General features: G+C 44.9%; 1 protein-coding gene across 3 annotated transcripts in view; it reads left to right on the top strand.

Annotated features, from left to right (window-relative positions):
* Positions 1–25,720, top strand: part of B3GAT1 (beta-1,3-glucuronyltransferase 1) — a 74,192-nt gene that overhangs the window by 37,757 nt on the left and 10,715 nt on the right. The window contains exons 2-4 of one of the 3 annotated variants that reach the window (XM_087875913.1): positions 4,542–4,687; positions 4,790–4,936; positions 13,377–13,885. In XM_087875913.1, coding sequence (XP_087732039.1) covers positions 4,825–4,936; positions 13,377–13,885 — 621 coding nt within the window. In that variant the 5' untranslated portion in view covers positions 4,542–4,687; positions 4,790–4,824. Of the gene's footprint in view, positions 1–4,541; positions 4,937–13,376; positions 13,886–25,720 lie in introns of all 3 variants that reach the window. The other 2 variants (XM_060693566.2, XM_087875912.1) reach the window with 2 other exon arrangements.

Below are 25,720 nucleotides of genomic sequence, written 5' to 3'. Positions count from 1 at the left end.
GAGGGGCATTCATTGGATGGAACAGCAGCGATGGAGGACTCCCAGAAGACCTGAAGGATGGTCAGCAGACATCCTTCCTGTGGTTGGGCGAGAGCAGAATTCAGCCAGACAGAAAAATAATTACTGGGGGGGCAGGGAGGGTGGAGTGGATTGGGTGTCCCCCTCCCCACTTTCTTCTCTATAATAACTGCACAGTAATTAGTTTCACAATTTTGCTGCTATACTTTATAATAGCCTCCATTAAAGTTATGGGTTTTTTTTAAGGCAGTAATGGCTTACAGAGTAATTAATGAGGATGAACTTTATTGCTTTTTATTGGGTGGGGGTTGCCCATTCTTCTCTCTTTATCTCCCTCCCTCCCTCCCTCCCTCCCTCCCTGTCTTTCTTTCTTTCTTTCTTTCTTTCTTTCTTTCTTTCTTTCTTTCTTTCTTTCTTTCCCCCTCTGTTTCTTTCTCCCTCTTTTTCCTTCTCTGTTTCTCTCACTCCCGCTCGTTCTCCCTCCCTCTCCCTCTCCCCCCTCTCTCTCACACACACAAACACCTTTTCCAAACTGTTTTCCTCTAACCGAAAATCCTTAGCCCCTTTCCTATAATATTAATCTTCCCACTTTTTACTAACAGCCCCCTCCCAAAATTTAGCTTATGAGAAGATAGACAGGACGAAGTTTTCATTTCCCTCCCATAAACACTTACGGGAGAGGGACGGTGTGGATACGTCGATAAGATAAAAGATAATAGTAGAACTAGACACCTTCCATGAAATGAGCTAATAGGTGATTTTTAAACCTGCTAGGAGGAAATATTTATTCGTACAGCACGAAATCCCGTATGTGAAATTTCCTGCCACGAAATTTGGTGTGGGCGAAGGGGTGAGATAGCTTCAAAAGGGCCTTGGCGATTTTAAGACGTGTTGGGGGCCTCTTCTTCTCGTTCTTAGTTAGAGAAAATCTTTCTTTCTCCCGGAGAAATTTAGTGAAACCATCCCCCAAAATTTCTCGCCTTACCAGTCCAACGAAGAAATTTGCAAGACCCTTCAGGCCAGCTCTAAAATAAGTACCGTATTTTTCAGACTATAAGACGCACTTCCCACCCCCCACCCCCCAAAAAAGTGGGTGGAAATGTCTGTGCGTCTTATAGACCAAATATGGCCTCCCAAACCTTCAGCGAGTCACGTTTTCAACCTCCCCGGCCCCCAGAAGCTCTCTGTGGGCCAAAAATGGGTGTGTTTTTGGCAAAAAAGGGATGCACAGAGGGTTTGGGAGGCCTGTTTTTGGCCTGCAAAGTGCTCCTGGGGGCCAGGGAGGCCAAAAACGCAATGCGCGGAACCAAAAACTATTTTGTCCCCCTTGTTTTTCTCCGTTAAATCTAGGTGCGTTTTCTAGTTTGAAAAATACGGTAGCTCACTTTTCTGAAGGACAAACCCCCTTCCCCCAAATTCAACTGTCGTTGATTTTTTTTTTGAAAAAAGGATGATTTGAATGGATCCTAGTGGGCAATGCTGGATTTTACATATCCCTCCCTAGTGCACCGGTCTCCAACCTTGGCAACTTTAAGCCTGGCGGACTTCAACTCCCAGAATTCCCCAGCCAGCTCTGTGGGTAGTTTGGAGAACAGGTAGCGACGGCAGCACAAGGCTCCGCCCACCCACCCGGTCATCATTGGTTAAATCAGGAAGTAACCTGTTTTTCACCCTCTGCGCAGGTGCCAGTGGTGGGTTCCTCCTGGTTCGGCCCGGTTCGGCCGAGTCGGTAACAGTGACGATATGACATCACCGAATTGCTTCTCTTTGTTCGGGAGCTGCCCCCCCTGCCCCACCCCCACCCCCCTGCGTTATTCTTACCTTTTATTTGGCCCCACCCCCAATCTATTGCTGCCTCCTGAGTCCCAGCTGATCGGCTAGAAGGAAAAAAACTGTTTAAACTCTTGCCGCGGGGCTTCAAAGGGCCGCCCTACAGCTGATCAGTGTTAAAAGGCAGTGTAGTGGTAGACCGGTGCCTCCAAAAACAAATGAGTAGACCAGAGCCTCCAAAAACAAATGAGTAGACCGGTGCCTCCAAAAACAAATCAGTAGACCAGTGCCTTCAAAAACAAATGAGTAGACCGGTGCCTCCAAAAACAAATGAGTAGACCAGAGCCTCCAAAAACAAATGAGTAGACCGGTGCCTCCAAAAACAAATCAGTAGACCAGAGCCTCCAAAAACAAATGAGTAGACCAGTGCCTCCAAAAACAAATCAGTAGACCAGTGCCTCCAAAAACAAATGAGTAGACCGGTGCCTCCAAAAACAAATCAGTAGACCAGAGCCTCCAAAAACAAATGAGTAGACCAGTGCCTCCAAAAACAAATGAGTAGACCAGTGCCTCCAAAAACAAATGAGTAGACCGGTGCCTCCAAAAACAAATGAGTAGACCGGTGCCTCCAAAAACAAATGAGTAGAAGGTGCCTCCAAAAACAAATGAATAGACCAGTGCCTCCAAAAACAAATGAGTAGACCAATACAGCTCTGCAAGCAGTTAAAAGCCTGGTAGACCAGTACCTCTGCCAAATCCTAAAGAATTGTCACATGACCGTCAAACCACGCCCACAAAATAAGCCACGCCCACAAAACCGGTAGTAAAAATTTATAGAACCCACCCCTGGCATGCGCAGAAGGGTTTGCGCATGCACAGAGGGTCCAAGCACGCATGTGACGAACCGGTAGGGAAGGTAAATAGATTTCACCCCTGCACTGTCCCCCTGCCTGTCAATACACACACACATATACACACACACACATAGACACTGCCTCCCCCCACCCCAATTGTCTGCATTGTCAATTGCCTGTTGATGTCTCTTTCTTGATCCCATCCCAACTTCTCTCTCAGAATTGCAAATTATCCACTCCGGGCATTGCCACTGAAGTGATGTATACCGCTTGCCAAGATAACCCCCTTGGTAAAATATGGCCTGCTTAAATCTTGTCTGGGTTCCCATTAGAATCTGAGCTAAACCTTGGTGTCAGCTTAATATACTCCCAGCCTTGAACTTCTTTTGGCAGGAGGAAGCAGTAGGAAGTGGAAAGAGATCGCACGGAATCTAGAGACGATCTAAGATTTATTTATTTTTTTTCCTGGTGGGAATCTAATCGAACAGGACAAAAATAGATGCTCCATCACCGGAGGTTTTTAAGGAAGGGATTGGACAGTCCCTTGTCTGCAATGGTATACTTGATTTCATCGAGGGCTGCATCAGGGTTGTGTTTGACCTTCGGGGGGCGTGGCCAGAGTGGGCATGGCCAGCTCGACGTCACTCATATCAGGGGTGTCTGTGGCGGCCCGAGACAGCGGTGAAATCCAATTTTTTTTTTACTACCAGTTCTGTGGGCGTGGCTTGGTAGGCATGGTGTGGCTTGGTGAGTGTGGCTTGGTGGGCATGGCAGGGGAAGGATACTGCAAAATCCCCAATCCCTCCCCACTCCTGGGGGAAGGATACTGCAAAATCCCCATTCCCATCCCACTCCTGGGGGAAGGATACTGCAAAATCCCCATTCCCTCCCCACTCCTGGGGGAAGGATACTGCAAAATCTCCATTCCCACCACCACTCCAGGGGAAGGATACTGCAAAATCCCCATTCCTACCCCACTCCTGGGGGAAGGATATTGCAAAATCCCTATTCCTACCCCCACTCTGAGGCCAGCCAGAGGTGGTATTTGCCGGTTCTCCGAACTGCTAAAAATTTCCGCTACCGGTTCTCCAGAACCTGTCAGAACCTGCTGGATTTCACCCCTGCCCCGAGAGCTCTGCCAGTGAAAATGGGCTCCTGAACTCCGTTTTCAGCTGTGACGGCCTCCTGCAACCTTTGTCAGCAAAAACGGAGCTCGGGAGGGTTTCACGCGTCCCTCTCAAGCTCCCTATTTGCTGGCCGAGCTCCATTTTTGCTGGCAGAGGCACTGTGGGCCAGTCCTTCCGTCAGCCTTGGAAGCCATATTAGGCCGGAAGCTTCAATGCTGCCACCTTGTCATGTGTGGGAAAGTAGGAGGGGGGGATTTAGGAGAGTGGAATTAGTAGACATAATAGCATTCTTGCTATTGGTCAAGGTCAGGGGCTGGGTCGAGGTGGAACGGATGTTGATTGGAGCATGTAATGAAAGGAGAGAAATGGGATGGTTTTGGGAGCTTTTGAATTACAGAAGGAAAACCCGGGATTTTCAGATTCGGGATTTCTCAGATGTGCCAGTTTACCTATTCTAGTAAAGAGAACTTTGGAAAATGCCTGCGTCCGTGTCTTTACTGGGAGTTGGGGGTTTTCTGGAACGCTGACACCTTCGCTGTTTCCAGGGCGGCCCCACAGGCCAGATCTAAGCACCCTATGAACCAGATCCGGGCCGTGGGCCTTGAGTTTGACACCCCTGGTATAGAGTTTCCTGCTTGAGCAAGGGGTTGGACTAGAAGACCTCCAAGGTCCCTTCCAGCTATACATCTCTGTGGTACAATTGTGGAATGGACAATGGACCCATCCATCCTTCGGTGTCTACCCCCCTTTTTTTTTTTGCTTTGTTTCACAGGCATCTTTCCAGAAGGGATCCTGAAGTCCCGGCCAATAACATCACCCAGAGAAGGATCTTCCCTGCTGGGGACAACCTGGCCTCTCTTTGGTGGCAACTGCTGCCTCTTCAAACCTGCTTGTGAAATGGGTGGGTTGTGAGCGCTGGTAAGACTCGTGAGCCTCGTGGCCTTTGAACTGCCTTCTGATCCCTTCTTGCTTTGATCTCCATGTGGTCTCCTGTTCTGTCTCTGGGGTTTCTGCTGTCAGGTAATGAGGAGCTGTGGGTCCCATCAGCCTTGGAGATGCCGAAGCGACGAGACATCTTGGCGATTGTGCTGATTGTGCTTCCCTGGACGCTGCTTATCACCGTCTGGCATCAGAGCGCCATTGCGCCCCTGCTCGCAGTGCATAAGGGTGAGGAGAAAGCCCAGGCCAGCTCTGACCATCTCTGGCCCCATCATCCACAACCACCACAACTCATCGTCAACCTTCCCACCATTGTATTCATTTCACCACCTGGTCTCCCATACGTTCCTTCCAAGATTCTGAACCCAAAACATCTTAGCGATCTTGAACCTTGTTTCTTGCTTAGTTTACACATAGGAAAGTCCATGGTGAATACTGAAGTTTCCTTATTGGCCATGAACAAAAATCCATCTTGCCCACCAGTCTTTAACTGATGAAGACAGTTCAGTACAAGCTCAGTAGGAATTCAGCTATGGTTCTTCAAGAATTAAGCTGAATGGAAGGCCACCTTCCCATTCCATATCTCCTGGGAGGATGGAGTTCAACAGAGAAAGAGCGCTCTCTTCCAGAATGGCCTTTCAAAATAAATTTATTTGATTAATAATAATAGTAATAAATTTCAATATGCTATTTCAATATGGAACTCATATTTTCTTCATGAGTTCTGAAATGGTTTCTTGCCCAGAGGAAGAGATAGGCCTTTATTAAAATGTCCAGCTAACTATCTAATTTATGAAAACCCATACAATTATTGTGCTACCTACAGTAGTGGCCAAAATTATGGAAACCTTTTGGGAAAAGTGTATTTTCTAAAACTAGGTCATAACACCACTTGGAGTAGTACCATAACATTATATATCAATGGGAAGATAATTTAATCAAGAATGTAATGCAATAACTTTTATGAAGGATTTGCTATTAGAAAAGCAGTTACAGTATAAAGAAGAAAAGTGAAACAGGTAGAAAAAAACGAGATATACAAAAATGATCACCATAGAAAAAACAAGATATACAAAAATGATCACCATAGAAAAAATGAGAGATACAAAAATGATCACCACGTCAGTTAATCTTTAGTTGGGTAACCTTTAGCATGAATTACGACCTTACAACATCTCCCCATGGAGTGAACCAAGTCTTTTAGTTCTGCAGCTGTTATCATGTGAAACCTAGATGGAATGATGGCTTCTATTAACTGGGTTTTATTGCTGGGTCGCTTCTGACTAGCAAGTTTCTTTAGTCGGCTCCATAGATTTTCAATTGAGTTAAGGTCTGGGCTATTCCCAGCCCATTCCAGCAGTGGAATAGAATTATCTTGAAAGTCAAAAAAAAAAATTGGTGTTATTAGCCATCAAAGCTCAAAAATACACTTTTCCCAAAAGGTTTCCACAATTTTGGCCACTACTGTATTTCTCTGTTCATTTTACAATGTCCAACATACGTTCACCCCTTTCCATAAAGATCCCAAAGTTATTGTTTTCTCTAAATCAGCTTAACGGGGACCCAGTATTTTGTTTCTTATCATGGCCAACCTTGCAAGCTTTCAAACAGGCTCAGGTCAAATTTAGCATCCTTTAAGACTCATGCCGAGAAATGTGCCTTGACCCCCTTGTTATTATGTTTGTATCCCTATATGGTCCTCTTGCTTACAAGCTATGGGTAGGCTGGATTTACACATCGTGCTAAGCAGAATATGGCTTGTTTAGTGAAATGTGTGAATACAGCCAATCGTAGCTTATTCAACCAACCGTAGCCCAGCACAGGCTTACAGTGTCATGTATGACATTGGTCAAGGCCATTTTCTTCATCACAACCTCTTGCCTCTACTATCTTATTAGCCTTGGTGGTGCAGTGTGCAGTACTGCAGGCTACTTCTGCTGACTGCCGGCTGCCAGCAGTTCGGCAGTTCGATTCTCACCAGGCTCAAGGTTGACTCAGCCTTCCATCCTGCCGAGGTGGGTAAAATGAGGACCCAGATTGTTGGGGGCAGTAGGCTGACTCTGTAAACTGCTTAGAGAGGGCTGTAAAGCAGTATATATGTCTAAGTACTATTGCTATCAGGGTTAGAGTTCCATCTTGCCTATCGTTCTTTTTCCAACTACTATATAAATATGGACCAACAAAATATAAACACAATACCTTCTTTCCTCTGGTGGTTTAAGCCCTGAGTTTTAGAGATTCAGGACCTGCTCAGTAATCTTCCATAAGGGACAACCGGATTGACTTTGTTCTCCCAATTCCTGAGCCAACACCTTACCCAGCACAACACATTAGGAATGAAGAAGATATAGCAGTTATCCAAAAAAAAAACTTTAAATCCATTCCTTACAGTATGGAAAAAAATTGCATACGAGCAGGTGAAGCTTGGCCAATAAATCCCAAGGAAGCAATAATATTTAAGTGTAAAATTGTTTTCCTGGAACCCCGAGGAGCCATATCTTGGTCTTTCTTGATTGCATTGAATCAAAAATTGGTAGGTTGACTGACGTTCAGATCGAAAGTGTCGCATGAATCATTTCATCATTTCTGTGACGTACGTTGGTAGGAATAAACGGATTGTCTGTGTGTGCTTTTTAAAAATCCTTCTGACCTTTAAAAATGGTTTTATTTATACACGGGTCTTTTATGAGCAAACTTTCATTTGGGGTATGTTGCATGTTAGCTAATTCTTTGCAACTGCAAGGCTGGTCCAATTTGATCAATCTTTCATTTCTTCCTTGAAGAATTATAGATGACGACAATGATGATATCAATACTGTATTTATTCAATAGGTAAAGGTAAATTTCCACATGTAGGACATTGCTGTCCATGGTCCTGAAGTCAAAATCTCTGACCTTGCTGTCCATGGTCCTGAAGTCAAAAAATCTCCAACTTTGCTGTCCATGGTCCTGAAGTCAAAATCTCCAACCTTGGCACTAGAACATTTCTATTTCATTTCTCCTAGGCCTGTTTCAGCTAGCTATTCTTTTTAATCTTTTTATATAGAGAGAAGCACATTCTATTTTCTTTTTTTTAATGATTTTATAATGGTTTTTTTCTTTAACATATATGAGTACTTACTGAACAGTAGATCGTCTGGGTCATTTTACTATATGCAGAATGCTAATAAGAATAATAATACTATTTAGATATACATAATATTTTCCAATCCCTATCAGATGGGTGTCAATGCCAGCACCCAACCTCTCCACTCACACCTTTTTCCTCAGCCTTCTTCATTTTTCATTCTTTCAGTTCACCAGGCAGCCGTTTTGCAAATCGTTGGTTTCCTGTTGCAGTAGATCGGTAGATTTTTTATGCAGTTAGAGGATTAGGAGAATCCTTTGGCTGGGAGAAATGAGATGATTGTTTTGCTTCTGAGCACAGTAGGAAAAAAGGCAACGTTCCCCAAGGCATCCCTTCTGCAGACACAGGTCAGGTTTTTGAGTCCATATAATACTTAGTGAGTGCTATCAGGCTGTGTTTCTGATAGCTCTGGATTATTCTCGTCTCCCTAAAGAATTGTGAGAAGTATAATAATGGAAGCTAACCCTACATCAGATCCTTGTCAAATGGCAGTTGCCAAGATTTCCTGGTAGGAAAGACAACTCCATTTCTTGAGCTTTATTGTCTTGAGAAAAAGATACCCAACTGATTTTGGTCCACCCATTGGCAAATTTTTAAGAGCAGACCACAACAAAGAAGAAGGAGCAGAGTGAGATTTCCATTCAATTCATTAGTTTTAATTGGAATTGCGTTTGATTGCTAAAATACACTTAATATGATTATTCCCTGGTCGTGCATGACTTGCTTATGGAATTAACAAGTTTCCTACAATACTCTGACTCATAAACGAATCAGACTACACGTACACAATAGGCTGAAGCACCCAAAAATTAAACCTAATCAGCTTTAGTAATATTAGATGAATGAAGTCACATAATCTTGATCTAATCTGGTGATATTTACTATGTTAATGCAATTGGTTACAGATACAGATACAGATTAACAGTGTTGGAAGGGACCTTGTAGGTCAGTGGTTCTCAACCTGTGGGTCAGGACCCCCTTGGGGGTCGAACGACCCTTTCACAGGGGTCGCCTAAGACCATCAGAAAACACATATTTTCAATGGTTTCAGGAATAATTTTATTGTTGGGAGTCACCACAACATGAGGAACTGTATTAAAGGGTCGCAGCATTAGGAAGGTTGAGAGCCACTGTTGTAGGTCATCTAGTCCAACCCCCAGCCCAAACAGACCCTACACCATTTTTGACAGATTCCCACAGATGCCATCACATCCTCATTCCATCATACAGACAGTCCTTGACTTATGACCATGATTGAGCCTCAAATTTCTGTTGCTAAGTGAGACATTTGTTAAGTGAGTTTTGCCCCACTTTACGATCTTTCTTGCCACCGTTGTTAAGTGAATGACTGCAGTTGTTAAGAAATGTGGTTGTTAAGTGAATCTGGGATTCGGGATAGAGTCGGTGGTGACTGAATGAAGCTGAGAGTTTACTGCCCGGATGCCCTTCCTGACATCTACGCGGGGTTCACAGCAGATATTTTCTCTTTGCGCCCTGTTAGAGAAACATCTGCCGCTGCCTAGGATTGAACTATCAACCTTCCGAGTGGGAGGCGAGAGTCTTCACCTCTCGGCCACCACGTTGCTCTAATGCCACTATTCATTAAGCCCCTTTAGATAACTGAATGCTATCCTGGTGCATTTGTGTTTTCCCCATTCTTCATTCACCTAGGTGTTACTGCTAATTTGCTACCCTTAGTTCAAGACGAACAGTGCTTGCCTGCTTCTATTTCTTTATAAAAATATAATCAGAACAAAAGAGGTGTTAGCTGAAAAGAACTGTATTGATGAAGTTGTTTCGCTCCTTTCAAAATGCAGCATTCCAATCTCGTGAAGTATCTGATGAAATAATTATATTTTGCACCCCCACGCCCAAAGCTTGATTATTTTCAGACTCAAAAGGTAATTCACGGTGTATTTTTTCAGGGATTGGGGTGGGGGTGGAGATGTGAGCCAGAGGAGAACACCGAGTTGAAGTATAAAATGTACGCTTGTATAATCTGATGTAATCCCAGTCACGTTCAGGATTTCAAGTAAACAAGCTGGAGAATCAATAAAACAAATCAATGAACCAAAATAAGGGTAGAGCGATTTCACAAACTGTTTTCTCCTGAAATTACTTTGTCAGTTTTTACAGAACTGGGGTTGAATTACTCACACCGGCAGTCCACACACTGGCTGCACCACCACCACCCCATTTTGGGATGTGCCTAGCTGGGACTTCTAGTACCTTGGATCTTCCAAAACTGTCTTCATTGACACAAAGCACCTCTCTTAAAATACTATGAAAGCCAGTATGGTCTAGTGGTTAAGGGGCCTAGAAACCAGAAGATGGTGAGTTCCAGTCCTGTCTTATGTAAGAAAGCCGGCGGGGTGACTTTGACCCAATCACTAGGAAATTGGGAATTCTAGTCCCACCTTAGGCATGAAAGCCGGCGGGGTGACTTTGAGCCAATCACCAGGAAATTGGGAATTCTAGTCCCGCCTTAGGCATGAAAGCCGGCGGGGTGACTTTGAGCCAATCACCAGGAAATTGGGAATTCTAGTCCCACTTTAGGCATGAAAGCCGGCGGGGTGACTTTGAGCCAATCACCAGGAAATTGGGAATTCTAGTCCTGCCTTAGGCATGAAAGCCGGCGGGGTGACTTTGAGCCAATCACCAGGAAATTGGGAATTCTAGTTCCGCCTTAGGCAGGAAAGCTGGCGGGGTGACTTTGAGCCAATCACCAGGAAATTGGGAATTCTAGTCTCGCCTTAGGCATGAAAGCTGGCTGGGTGACTTTGAGCCAATCACCAGGAAATTGGGAATTCTAGTCCTGCCTTAGGCATGAAAGTCGGCGGGGTGACTTTGAGCCAATCACCAGGAAATTGGGAATTCTAGTCCCGCTTTAGGCATGAAAGCCGGCGGGGTGACTTTGAGCCAATCACCAGGAAATTGGGAATTCTAGTCCCGCTTTAGGCATGAAAGCCGGCAGGGTGACCTTGGTCCAGTCTCTTACTTTCAGCCCAACTCACCTCACAGCAGTAGTGGGTTGCAAAACCCATCGCTACCGGTTCGCTCGTGTGCGTGCACACACACAATGCTTCTGCGCATGCGCAGAATGTTTATGCACATGCGTCCAGCATGGGTGGGTGGAGCTCCCGCCACCACCAGCGCTACCGGTTCGCCGATCCAGGTAGAACCGGTAGCAACCCACCACTGCCTCACAGGGTAGTTGTTGTTGCAAGGAAAATAGGAGGAGGAAAAAAGTAGTAGATATGTTCCCTGCCTTGAATTATTTATTTAAAAAATAAAATAAAATGGGAAACATCACACACACACACACACACACACACACAAACACAAACACCAGAGATCTCCAAAGACTGTGTTTCTCAGGGTAGAAACACAACCTTATAGCTCTGGATAGTTACCCTATGCAGGAACGGCCTCTGTAATTCAATTTGGTGCCCTTCAAATGTTTTCAGCTTCAACTCTCACCAGCTTCAGTTTTCGAGGCCGATCATTCCAAGTTCAAAGCATTTGCAATTGCCCCAAAGGTTCTTCGCCCTCGCAAGTAACCATTCCGCCCCGATTCATTTGAGTCCATTCAGCTTCGCCATGGTTTCCTCAGCCTTGATTATTATAGTTTTCTCCCACAACGTTTTTTTTTTCTTTTTTGGCTCCAAATACAAATTATGGATGAGGATGATGATTTATTTATTTATTTTATTTTATTTTATTTTATTAAATTTCTATACCGCCCTTCTCCCGAGGGCGGTGAACAGCCACAAGATAAAACACAGAAGTACAAAAATTTAAAATAGATGAAAAACGAATTAAATAATTTGGCTGAATTTAAAATACCCCATAATTTAAAACAGATTAAAATTTGTATTTAAAATTTATATGTAAAAGGGGAGAAGATTTAGGCCAGGCCAGCTTGATGAAATAAAAAAGTTTTAAGCGCGCGACGGATGATGATGATGATGATCAGGGGTGAAATCCTCCCGGTTTGCACCGGATCAGGCGGTCCGGTAGCGATTATTTATTTATTTATTTATTTATTTATTTATTTAAATTTTTACACCGCCCCCTCTCCCGAAGGACTCAGGGCGGTGAACAGCCAAAATTAAAAAAACATACAATATAAACATTAAAATACTATAAAACAAAATTAAATTTATGGGCTTCCCCCAATTTAAAACCCCTTACCCATAAAATTCACCAATTAAAAAATGTTTAACCCAGCCCGGCTTGCTGAAATAAAAAAGTCTTCAGAGCCCGGCAGAAGGTCTGGAGGTCCGGGATCAGTCGTATCCCTGGGGGTAGCTCATTCCAGAGGGCGGGTGCCCCCACAGAGAAGGATCTTCCCCGGGCGGGTCGCCAGCCGACATTGCCTGACCGACGGAACCCTGAGGAGGCCCTCTCTGTGGGAGCGTACCGGCCGGTGGGAGGTTATCGGTGGCAGAAGGTGGTCTCGTAAATAACTGGACCCTAAGCCATGGAGCACTTTGAAGATGAGAACCAATACCTTGAAGCGCATCCGGAAGACCACTGGAAGCCAATGCAGCTCGCGCAGGATAGGTGTCACATGGGAGCGCCATGTCGCCCCCATAAGTACCCGCGTGGCCGCATTCTGCACCAGTTGGAGCCTCCGAGTGCTCCTCAAGGGGAGCCCCATGTAGAGAGCATTGCAGTAGTCCAGCTGGTTCAGCGATCCGGTAGTGATGGTGGAGCAAAGCTCCGCCCACCCACCTGGGTGTCATTACTTCCTGGTTTTAACCAGGAAGTAATGTGTTCATTACCTTCTGGGCATGTGCAGAAGGTCTGTGTGCGCATGTGACATGCGTGGCGCGTGCACTTCCAAACTGGTAAGGAAGGTAAGTAGATTTTACCCATGATGATGATGATGATGATGACAATTATTTATAGAAGCGCATCAGCCTCTACAGCTTTTGCCACAAAGTCAGAAGGCAGATTGTCTTACCCCAAAGAACTGATAGTTGATACAAGGAAACGAAGGAGAACCAAGGAGTTTCAGGATTAAGGTGGCAGATTAACAGAGCTGGAAGGGACTTTGAAGGTCATCTAGTCCAATCCCCCCTGCCCAAGCAGGAGACCCTACACCATTTCTGACAGGTGGCAGTCCAGTCTTTTCTTGGAAGCTTCCAGTGATGAAGCTCCCACAACTTCTGAAGGCAACTTCTGTTCCATTGGTTGATTGTTCTCACTGTCAGAAAGTTCCTCCTCATTTCTAGGTTGAATCTCTCCTTGGTCAGTTTCCATCCATTATTCCTTGTCTGACCTTCAGGTGCCTTGGAAAATAGGTTTTGAGTCTTATTATCAAATGCAGAATTGAGAGTGACTTAGGACATAGGGGAAGACGGTGTGCAATCAAATATGATCTGCCCGCTTTCCATCCGGTACGCCTGATGGCTTCGGCTCTTCTGCTTTCTTTTCCTCCTTTTGACCCTTTTCCTCTTTCTGACCCTTGCCAAGAGGAGATGTTTACCTGTTCGCTACTTCAGCTCTTCTTCTCTTGTTCCTTCTCTACTGCAGAGGATGGTGGGGACACCCGTCGTGACTTCTCTCAAGGCTCGGACTCTAAGGAGTACTGCTTATCTGACCGTGACATTGTGGAGGTGGTTAGGACAGAATACGTCTACACCCGCCCACCTCCTTGGTCGGACGCCTTGCCCACTATCCACGTGGTCACTCCTACTTACAGCCGGCCGGTCCAAAAGGCGGAGCTGACACGGTTGTCCAATACTTTTTTGCACGTTCCAAACTTGCATTGGATCTTGGTGGAAGATTCTCAACGTCGGACTGCTTTGGTCACTCGGCTTTTGCGAGATACCGGGCTGAACTACACCCACCTCAACGTGGAGACCCCACGCAACTACAAGCTGAGAGGGGACATGCGGGACCCCCGGATTCCTCGGGGAACCATGCAAAGGAACCTGGCCCTACGGTGGCTGAGGGAAACATTTAATAGAAATAGCAGCCAACCAGGGATTGTATATTTTGCGGATGATGATAACACCTATAGCCTGGAACTTTTTGAGGAGGTAAGATGCTCGCGGGCCACTCAGCCAACTGGGTTAAGTTGCTAATGCTGGCCTGCGGCGGATCATGCTTCCCTCTGTTAGGAAGCCTTGGTGGACCTTCTCCACCAATATTGAGATGGTGCAGAAGAGATTGAAGGTAAGTGGAAACACCGCGCTCAATTCTGGGTAGTTGTTTTTTTTTTTTTTATGTAGGTTATTTGTACAGATGAAGGTTTGACTTTAATCTTGACTTTAAGAGCCGCGGTGGTGCAGTGGTTAGAGGGCAGGACTGCAGGCTACGTCTGCTGCCTGCAAGTGGGCAGTTCGAATCTCACCACGCTCAAGGTTGACTCAGCCTTCCGTCCTTCCGCGGTCAGTAAAATGAGGACCCAGATTGTTGGGGGCAATATGTGGACTTTGTAAACTGCTTAGAGAGGGCTGTAAAAGCACTGTGAAGCGGTATATAAGTCTAAGTGCTATTGCTATCTTCCTTCCTTCCTTCCTTCCTTCCTTCCTTCCTTCCTCCCTCCCTCCCTCCCTCCCTCCCTCCCCCCTTCCTCCTTCCTTCCTTCCTTCCTTCCTTCCTTCCTTCCTTCCTTCCTTCCTTCCTTCCTTCCTTCCTTCCCTCCCAGTGGTTAGAATGCAATATTGCAAGCTAACTCTGCCAGCGGTTTGATCCTGATTGGCTCAAGGTTGACTCAGCCTTCCATTCTTCCGAGGTGGGTAAAATGAGGACCCAGATTGTTGGGGGCAATATGTGGACTCTGTAAACTGCTTAGAGAGGGCTGTAAAAGCACTGTGAAGCCGTATATAAATCTAAATCCCCTTCTTTCTTTCCTTCCTTCCTTCCTTCCTTCCTTCCTTCCTTCCTTCCTTCCCTCCCTCCCTCCCTCCCTCCCTCCCTCCCTCCTTCCTTCCTTCCTTCCTTCCTTCCTTCCTTCCTTCCTTCCTTCCTTCCTTCCTTTCCTCCCAGTGCTTAGAATGCAATATTGCAAGCTAACTCTGCCAGCGGTTTGATCCTCATTGGCTCAAGGTTGACTCAGCCTTCCATCCTTCCGAGGTGGATAAAATGAGGACCCAGATTGTCGGGGACAAGAGGCTGACTCTGTAAACTGCTTAGAGAGGGCTGTGAAGCTCTGTGAAGCTGTATATAAGTCTAAATGCTATTGCTATTGCTATTAATCTACAGAAATTGCCTCATCCTCCATTCCCTTCTGAAATTCTGAGGTTCCTCAAGTCCATTTATGGTGGTTGAGAGCAGTGGTCATTTAATCCCATTTCCCATCATAGCTAGATGCCTTAAAGACGTTGCAGATGGATTGAGACAAGGATAGTTTCTCTGGCTTTTTGACCCCTCCCCATCAGACAATGATTGTTTACTGTTTCTGTACCAAAGAGGGAGGATGGAAGAAAGATGGAAGAGATGAGATGAATCTCTCTTATTTCACAAGCCATACATACCATTGTACCTTGTCAAATTGTATTTTGGGATTTTGAAAATTGAAGTCCAGCAGATATGAATGCAGCAATTACTACTCCGATCTTAATGATCGTGGCATTCAGGAGTGGCTGGTTTCTCCTCAATAGATCTTTTCAAACCAAGCACCTCTGCCTTTGGGGCAAAGAAAATATGTGATCGGCAAACTAGTTTATGTCTTATGAAGAACGGCTGCAAGATTTGAGTTTGGCTAGTTCTAAAGAAAAGAAGGACTAGGAGTGACATGATAACAGTATTCCAGTATTTGAGGGGTTGCCACAAAGAAGAGGGGAGTTAAATTATTCTCCAAAGCACCAGAGGGCAGGACAAAAAATAATGGTTGGAAACTAATCAAAGAGAGAAGCGACCTGGAATTCAGGAGGAACTTCCTAACAGTGAGGACAATTAATCAGTGGAATAGCTTGACTCCAGAAATCGTGGGTGCTCCATCACTGTAGGTTTTTAAAAAGAGACTAGAATAGACAGTCATTTCTATTATTTCTTATTCTATTCTATTCTATTCTATTCTATTCTATTCTATTCTATTCTATTCTATTCTATTCTATTCTATTCTATTCTATTCTATTCTATTCTATTCCTATTTCTATTCCTATTTCTATTCCTATTTCTATTGTTTCTTATTCTATTCTATTCTACTCTACTCTATTCTATCCTACTATGCCCTACCCTACCCTACCCTACCTTGCCCTACCCTACCCTTCCCTTCCCTACCCTACCCTACCCTACCCTACCCTACCCTACCCTACCCTACCCTACCCTACCCTACCCTACCCTACCCTACCCTACTCTATTCTATTCTATTCTATTCTATTCTATTCTATTCTATTATTTCTATTTCTATTTCTATTGTTTCTTATTCTACTCTACTCTACTCTACTCTACTCTACCCTACCCTACCCTACCCTACCCTACCCTACCCTACCCTACCCTACTCTATTCTATTCTATTCTATTCTATTCTATTCTATTATTTCTATTTCTATTTCTATTGTTTCTTATTCTACCCTACCCTACCCTACCCTACCCTACCCTACCCTACCCTACTCTACTCTATTCTATTCTATTCTATTCTATTCTATTCTATTCTATTCTATTCTATTCTATTCTATTCTATTCTATTCTATTCTTTCTATTTCTATTGTTTCTTATTCTATTCTATTCTATTCTACTCTACCCTACCCTACCCTACCCTTCTCTACCCTACTCTACTCTACTCTACTCTACTCTACTTTGGAAATAGATGTTGATACTACAAGGAATGAAAGAGAGAAGGAAGTTGTTTTTTTTAGGAAGGACTCACAGGTGGCACTGAGAAAATAGTCCAAGCAGCAAAGGAAAGGGGAAAAAAATCTGATTTATAGGGGTGTGTATTCCACATGCTAGATTTGAAAGAATCTTTTAACAGGTTTCAATCTCTGCTAAGGATGTGCCGAGCGCTTTAAAAAAAAAGAACAACTCCGTTTAGCTGTCTGCAACAGTCGGGTGGAATTCATTTTTGACATACATTTTTTTCTATAGATAATAATTTCATAACTGTCTATATTTATAATGCCTCATTACATATCGTGCTGTCCCCATTATCGTCTCCTAATTGACAAACTGTTCCTATAAATTGTCCACGGATTATTATTTTTTTAAAATTGCAAATCACCCTGCTTTCCTTCATTTAAAGGGTTGAATTGTGAATTCCCCTGACATAGACTGTTTTTTTTAAAATACAACTGTCACTACTGATGCAGAATTTCTAGGGCGTATACATAGTCCTCGCTTAACGACCAGTCGCTTAGCAAACATTCCTAGTTAGGACGGACCTCACCAGGACTACTTAACACCCGATTTCGAAGTTCTAACAGCGGCTTACACACAAACCCACATACACACTTAACACAAACACACATACACACAAATTGCAATCTTGAGTGTTTGGCAGCTGGCTCGAATTTAGGGATCATTGGCAGAATCCTGTGGTCACATGAATTTTTAGTATTTTTTTACCCGTTTCCAAGCGTTTTCAACAAAAAATGCCCACTGGGTAAAATGGGCTCATTTAATGTCTATAGCGTTTGCTTCATGACTGCCTCATTCATTCAATGACCACGACGGCGGCTTAATGACTACTGCAAAAGAGGTTATCAATCAGGCATGGTGAGGTGGTGACCTGTTTAACAACCTCCAAGACTTACAGCTGTCATTCCAAGTCATAAATCAGGGACTATCTATACCCATGATGGTGAACCTATGGCACGCGGAGCCATATCTGCGGGCACCCGAGCAGTTGCCCTAGCTCAGCTCCAGCACGCATGCCCACCCACCGGGCAGCTGATTTCTCAGCTGGCCCCACTGACACCACCCCTCCCCTCCTAGGAGTCTCCACGCGGCCCGTTTGTAGGTAAGTACAGGGCTCGCGCAGAGGCTCTGGGAGGGCATTTTTTCAGCCTCCAGAGTGCCTCCGGAGGAGTGGGGGAGGCTGTTTTCACCCTCCCCAGGCTCCAGGAAAGCATCTGGAGCCTGGGGAGGGCGAAAAATGTGCCTACCGGAAGTCTGGAAACGGGCTGTTTCCAGCCTCCGGAGGCTTCAGGGTGGCCTGCTAGGCCCAAAACAGAGTGTGGGGGAGGGGTTGTGCATGCATGCACAGGGGAGTCTCATGCGCCTAAGGAGGGGTGCAGGGTGCAGGGGGGCATTAAATTATGGGTGTGGACACACGCACGCGTGACCCCCCCCCCGTGCTTCCCCCACTTTTGGCACGCGACGGCAAAAAGGTTAGCCATCACTGACCTATACCTTTTTTGTTTCCAGATTATTTTGGGGGGGAGGTGTCTGTGTGGCAAAATTTTGATCAAAGGTCATCAGATTTCATTGCGTGTCTGTATTTCCCGCCTATAAACATCCACCCAGATTTCCTTCCAGGGGGATGTGATCTGATCAAGGTGAAAACATCCGCACTTCCTTTCTAAATAGAAGTTGATTCCAGAATTCAGAATCACAGAATAACAGAGTTGGAAGGGACCTTGGAGGTCTTCTAGTCCAACCCGCTACTCACACAGGAGACCTTACTGGAGGCTAAACCATACGAAGAATGGTATACCGCATTGGATAAATCATTATTCATGAGCTGCTAGTTCGCACTCAGAGAAACTGAGCGAGGTTGGGAGTGAGCCCGAAGGTCTTTAAGGCAAGACCACTACGCATCCAGGGGTGAAATCCAGCAGGTTCTAACAGGTTCTGGAGGACTGGTAGCGGAAATTTTGAGTAGTTTAGAGAACGGGCAAATACCACCTCTGGCTGGTCCCAGAGTGAGGTGGGAATGGAGATTTTGCAATATCCTTTTCCCAGGAGTGGGGTGGGAATGGAGATTTTGCAGTATCCTTTCCCCTGGAGTGGGGTGGGAATGGAGATTTTGCTATATCCTTCCCCCAGGAGCGGGGAGGGAATGGGGATTTTGCAGTATCCTTTTCCCAGGAGTGGGGTGGGAATGGAGATTTGACAGTATCCTTCCCCTGCCACGGCCACCAAGCCACGCCCACAGAACCAGTAGTAAAAAAATGTGGATTTCACCACTGTACTTAGTAACACGGTTGTTCAGCGAATCCGGTTTGCCCACCGATTTGGCATGTCAGGAGGTCGCAAAAGGGGATCACGGCACACACACACACACACACACACACACACACACACACACACACCGGGATTCTGCAATTGTCATAAATACGAACCAGTTGCCGAGCATCCAAATTTCGATTCTGTGATGGCTGCCACGGTCATAAGTGTGAAAATGGTCACGAGTCGGCTTTCTTCAGTGCCGTTGTAACTTCCAAAAAGTCACTAAGGAAAAAAACAAATAGGAAAAGTTTTATAACCAGTTCTTTCCACTCAGTCTCATTAATTTCGCATAAATCCACAAATCCAAAATTTACAAGTATTCAGTCAGGCTTTCCTGTTCTCATTTTCTTGCTCCCCCAAGTAATTTTGTTCCTTCATTCAATTCATTTCTTCTGCTTGGGTCAATCCACTTTCTTAGCCGCTAAACAGCTGAGGGTAGAGAGCTGACACACTCTCCCCGCTCTCCCCTCTTCTCTTTGCCCCCTTCACTTTCCTTCAAGTTGTTTCCCGGGGTTTCTGCAAAGGAAACTGCAAATCAGAAAACAAAAAGAGAAGTCGGCTTTCTCACCCTGATGAATCCACATCTGTTGCCTCTCTGCTGTGACTGCCCCGGCTTTGTTGCGGCTCATTCAATGGCCGCTTTCTAAATCGTCTGGTTGAAGGGCTACTTCTGACTAACCAGGGAATTGCGATTTCCCTGCATTAGCCAGTCTGTGCCCTTCTTGTTCACCGTCCCTCCGAGACGGTTTTCGGTCAATAAAGACCCCAAACGACTTCGATATCAACGTTTTCTCGGGAGCATCCGAGAAAAGCTTTGTGCCGTCGGGCGCTGGCCACACCTCCTCCAAAAAAGTTGCTAAGGGAATAGTAAATCGAGGACTACCTACAGCACCCCCATAAGAGAGACTGTAGTTTGGCACAAAACAAATGGGGGGGTGCCTAGATCTTGGTTGTAACTTCTGTATGGGGGAAAAAAATCAAGCTTTTTTTCTGGCTGCATGCAGAAATGAGCTTGCTTCAAGAGGGCTTAATGGGGAAAGGATGTGAGATAAAAGCAGGGAGACAGGAATAGAAATAAAGGAATCTTTTCTCGATACTCAGAATTCAAATACTGTAATTCAAATTCAATTCCATTCAATTCAAACCTTTATTGTCAATGCACAATATGTGTACAATGAGATTGGATGAGCCTCCTGTCAGGGTTCCGAAGGATGCCCTAATTAAATCATGAGCCTCGAGCCGAGCTTCAAAAGAAATCCAGTTATTTATTAGGAGTTTCATGTCGGCACGTTCCCAAGTAATTTATATCCCAATCTGACCCTGTTTCCCCCCCTCCACCCCCCAGGGTGTGTCATCAATCACATTCGCCAATGGAGCAATTTCGCGGGTTGTAGAGACCACTCCTCTCCGGCCGCTGTGGGTAACCCTGGGATACAGCCTTGAGAGAGATAAGTCTGGAATGTACATCTGTCTTTGGCTGCCGTGTCATTTTGTCGGTTTCTCATCCCCCATTGCTTATGGCAACTCGAGAGCAGCCAAGGAATCTTTGCGAATTGACATCCCCCTTAGTGCAGGCCCCCCCAAACACAAAATACATCAAAATGACTCATAAGTGAAAGAAGGAAAAAAACACTAATCCAAAAGATCATACTAACAGACACACAATCCTTTATACATATATGTGCATATTATTACTTATTGTATTAACATAACTGTACGGCCTTAAAAATTGCCTAAACGTGAGTTTGTGTTTCTGTTTGGGCTTTTCTTTTTTTAAAAAAAAAGTCTTCTGGGAGGCCCATGAAACAGCACCCACCCCTTCCCTTCCAATAACGGCTTATTTGCATATTACCGCTATTAAAGAACACTAACTCTGATTCACTGCCAGCAGCGTGCAGTGGTTTTTATAGACCAGAGCGCATGACGCATTCCTTTCCCCTCAGGATTTTTATAAATTAAGTCATTTTCAACCACGCTGTAAAGTTAATTAATTTAAATGCAGGCAAATGAAATGTTGCCTCTTGTCGAAGTGTGGCGTCCAGGCTGAATCTTTTCCTTCTATTTTATTCTTTTCAAAAAAGATTTGCCCCCAAACAGCAATCTGAAAATGAGAAAAAAGGAGCTGAGAAGGAGAACAGTTTGAAATCGGCAAGGAAACAGGTTTAACGACTCGAAATAGGACCATTTATTAATCGTACACAAAAATGCGAGAGATAAAAATACAAAGTATAAATGTTAAAATCTAAAATATTATAAACCAGAGGCCCCTAATTTTTTGGGCACCAGGGACTGGTTCCGTGGAGAATGGTTTTTCCGTGGACTGGAAGGCGCCTGGTTTCGTGTGCTGCCTGCATCCTGCGGGTGGAGCTTCGCTTGTTTGTGTGACTCTGTTTCTGACATGCCGCGGATCAGTGTCAATCCACCGATTGGGGGTTGGGGGATTGCCTCGATTACAGATATAATTTTTTGGTTCATTCGTCACAGCCGGGAAATCAACAAAATCTCCTTTACAGGCTCTGTTTTGGCCCTCTTACACTATAAGTTGGATAGTTTGTTTTTTTGGGCCCCATCAGTGGTGGGTTGCTCCCGGTTCGCACTGGTTCGCAAGAACTGGTAGTAAAAATTTGTAGTAGTTCCGAGAACCAGTAATAACATTGGCTGGCCACGCCCCTGAACTGGTCCCCGGCCTGGTCGCCGCTCGCTTACCCCGCCCACCTCATCAGAGACTTTTTTTTTTAACTTTTAAAAGCATTTTTTCTACAATCTCTTCGGCCAAAAAAATGCTTTTAAAAGTAAACAAAAGAAGCCTCTGATGATCCCGCGACTCAGCTGGGAATGTCAGAGAGCTGAGTTGCCTGATCGGCAGAGGCTTTTCAAAGCATTGTTTTCTGCAACCTCTTCAGCCAAACAGGTGGTAAAGCAAAAAAAATGCTTTGAAAAGCCTCTGACGATCCCAGCTGAGTTGCCTGATTGGCAGAAGTTTTTCAAAGCATTGTTTTCGGCAACCTCTTCAGCCAAACAGGTGGTAAACAGGTGGTAAAGCAAAAAAAATGCTTTGAAAAGCCTCTGCCGATCCCAGCTGAGTTGCCTGATCGGCAGAGGCTTTTCAAAGCATTGTTTTCTGCAACCTCTTCAGCCGAAGAGGTGGTGAAAAAAAAATGCTTTGAAAAGCCTCTGACGATCCCAGCTGAGTTGCCTGATCGGCAGAGGCTTTTCAAAACATTTCTTTCTGCAACCTCTCAAGGTTGTAGAAAAAATGCTTTTAAAAGTTAAAAAAAAAAAAAGTTGGCCACGCCCACCCAGTCACATTACCCCACCACCAAGCCACACCCACAAAATAAGCCACACCCACAGAACCGGTAGTAAAAGAAATTAGAACACACCCCTGGACCCCACAATTCGGGAATGGTGTATTTTGCCTAATTTATAGAGGGCATCAGAAGGACGCGATGGCTCAGTGGTTAAAGGCGCAGAGCATGTCAGATGGAAAGTTGACAGCCTGGGTGTCAAGGTTTCAAGTAATACACCCATAACACACAGAACTCCGAGGCAGGTAGATTCCTGAAAGAACAGTTTTATTGGATATATCATATTGGCACAGACTGGCGAAAACCGACTCTAAGGTTTCCCATGGTTTTCACCTAATTAAAAGTAAAGGTTTTCCCCTCTTCCCAAACAGTCACATCATTCAATCAGGGTGCTATCCAGTTGCTGGGTAACATCACTCCTCCTCTCTTCAGCCACCTGTCCTTGGTTCCCAAGGGAAAGTATTTTGTTGTGGTTCTTTGGATGCTTAGCGACCTAAATTCCAGCCGCGATTGCGGTCGTAACTTGAAGATTACCTGTATATGCACCAAAGACAAATTCTTTGTGTGTCCAACCACACTTGGCCATGAAAGAATTCTATTCTATATTTAATATTCCCCCTTTTGCCGCATGAACAATTGCAATTTGGGAGAAATTTCTAGAATGGCCTGGAAGCTCTCGTCTGGACTATTGTAACGCTCTCTACATGGGGCTCCCCTTGGGGTACACCCGGAGGCTCCAACTGGTGCAGAATGCGGCCGCGCGGGGGATTATGGGAGCGACTGGGCGCTCCCATGTGACTCCTCTCCTGCGCGAGCTGCATTGGCTTCCGGTGGACTTCCGGGTGCGCTTCAAGGTGTTGGTGATCACCTTTAAAGCGCTCCATGGCTTAGGGCCGGGGTACTTACGGGACCGCCTTCTGCCACCAATAGCCTTCCACCGGCCAGTTCGCTCCCACAGAGAGGGCCTCCTCAGGGTGCCGTCGGCCAGACAATGCCGGCTGGCGACCCCCAGGAGGAGAGCCTTCTCTGTGGTGGCACCTACCCTTTGGAACAATCTACCCCCAGAGATACGAGTGATCTCCGACCTCCGGACTTTTCGTCGGGCCCTAAAAACTCATCTCTTTCAGTTAGCCGGTCTCTCTTGATTTTATGATTTTATGGTTGGTTTTAAATTTTGATATGGATTTTAAATTGATAAATTTTAAACTATGGGCCAAATTTAATTATTTTAAGTCTATTTTTAATCGTACTTATGTATAAATATTTTTTTATTTTGGCTGTTCACCGCCCTGAGTCCGAAAGGAGAAGGGCGGTATAGAAATTCGAATAATAAATAAATAAATAAATAAATAAATAAATAAATAAATAAATAAATAAATAAATAAATAAATAAATAAGCTGTTCTGAAGAATTGCAAGGAAGCACAAGCTGCGCAGTCTTCTTTAAAATGGCATTAGGGACAGAGGGGATCCTGCAATCTGAAGCATGTTGACACCGATATAAAGACTGAGCTTTTGATATATTACTACAGCATTATCCACTGCCTTTGACAGAGCTTAAATGTTATTGGCAGAAGCCGTTCACTCTTAGTACCTGGTTGCCCAAAGTCAGATTTAACAATGATAGATGGAACAGGAATCCTATGCAGCTGTCAATGTACACACCAGAGTTGTTCTACATGCAGTCAGTCTTTTCCAGGTAGCAACACTGGGATCAGAAGCTCACTGTTGTGAGGTCCAAGAATAGAACAGGTAGACATCATCTCCACTTTCTCATGGTCTTCAGCAAGTTCTTGGAAAAATATCCTGGGAGCCTTGTTTAATTGTTGACAGGGTCTTGCTTTGCCAGTTCATCTTAAGAACAGTTGCTGGAACTGGTGTATGTCTAGTTTAATGAAAAGAAGGACTAGGGGTGACATGATAGCCGTCTTCCAATATTTGAGGGGCTGCCACAAAGAAGAGGGAGTCAAGCTCTTCTCCAAAGCACCGAAGGCAGGACAAGAAGCAATGGGTGGAAACTCATCAAGGAGAGAAGCAACTTAGAACTATGGAGAAATTTCCTGACAGTTAGAACAATTAATCAGTGGAACAACTTGCCTCCAGAAGTTGTGAATGCTCCAACACTGGAAGTTTTTAAGAAGAGATTGGACAACCATTTGTCTGAAGTGGTGTAGAGTTTCCTGCCTAAGCAGGGAGTTGGACTAGAACTATATAGTTGGACTATAGAAACGGGCTGAACTGGGAGCAACCCACCACTGTGTCTTAGGCAGAAAAGTCTCCTGGATGACTTGGCCAATGAGCAGAAGATGGTGAGTTCTAGTCCTGCTTTAGGCACGAAAGCTGGCTGGGTGGCTTTGGGCCAATCACTAGGAGAAGGTGAGTTCTAATCCTGCCTTAGGCACGAAAGCAGGCTGCTGTAGGGTGACTTTATTCATCTCTGTCCTTCTGCCCCCCTGTGCGTAGCAAGCGCTCTTAGTAAGTGCGTTTATGCAAGAGGGCAAGTACTACAAGCTCATTTGGTTTCCCTTGTAGTAATTAATAATGCTGAAAGACAGGTGAAGAGGGAAGGTGAGCAGAGAAGACGCAGTACCAGCAAAAGCTTCTGTGAGAAAGAGCAAGCTGAACAATCAGCTGCTTCTAGCAATTCTGAATGAGAGGTTCTGTTGAAGGGGTGTAGAGTAGCTGGGTGCTATTCCTCTAACAGGCCCCTGGAGCTCGTTCTTTCTTTCTTTCTTTCTTTCTTTCTTTCTTTCTTTCTTTCTTTCTTTCTTTCTTTCCTTTCTTTCTTTCTTTCTTCCTTCCTTCCTTCCTTCCTTCCTTCTTTCTTTCTTTCTTTCCTTCCTTCCTTCTTTCCTTCCTTCCCTTCCATTCCCTTCCCTTCCCTTCCCTTCCCTCCCTCCCTCCCTCCCTCCCTCCCTCCCTTCTGTTGGAAGAAATATCCATCTGATTCTTTCCAAGTCGAGAGGAAGACACTGGAAACATGGAGGCTGATTGGAAAGTTGGTTTAATGATGAAGCAGAACCGCCAAGCACATGGTTCTCTGGCACAGCTGAACACATGGGGTTGAGAGCGAGGCGGTATTTATACTTTCTCTTGGGCTTTGCACTTGAGCTTCCTGTTCCTGTGCAAGAGCATGTATTTTATTGGCTGTCGTCAGACTCCATGGGGCCATGTGGGGTCATGTTTGTCTGAGTCAAGTTTGGTTGAAGTTTGCTGGGTGATGCAATGCCCTTAGGAGATCGTGCAATGCAGTGACCTCTGCTGCTAGATAATCCTATAACGTCCTGGAGGGTCATGTCTTAATCCCATCATCCTGGAGCTGAAGGTCTTTTGTCTTATAGATAGGCTGGCCCAGTCCTGCTGGGGCTATTAGCAAAAGTGGAGGCTGCTTTCCAAGAGCCTATTTCTCCTTTAGAGAAATATAATATTCTGCCCTTTTAATATTTCTCAAA

Source organism: Pantherophis guttatus, chromosome 9 (assembly GCF_059756535.1).
Source record: "Pantherophis guttatus breed Tessera chromosome 9, ASM5975653v1, whole genome shotgun sequence".
NCBI lineage: Eukaryota > Metazoa > Chordata > Lepidosauria > Squamata > Colubridae > Pantherophis > Pantherophis guttatus.
This window is presented reverse-complemented; position numbering and strand designations above follow the sequence as displayed.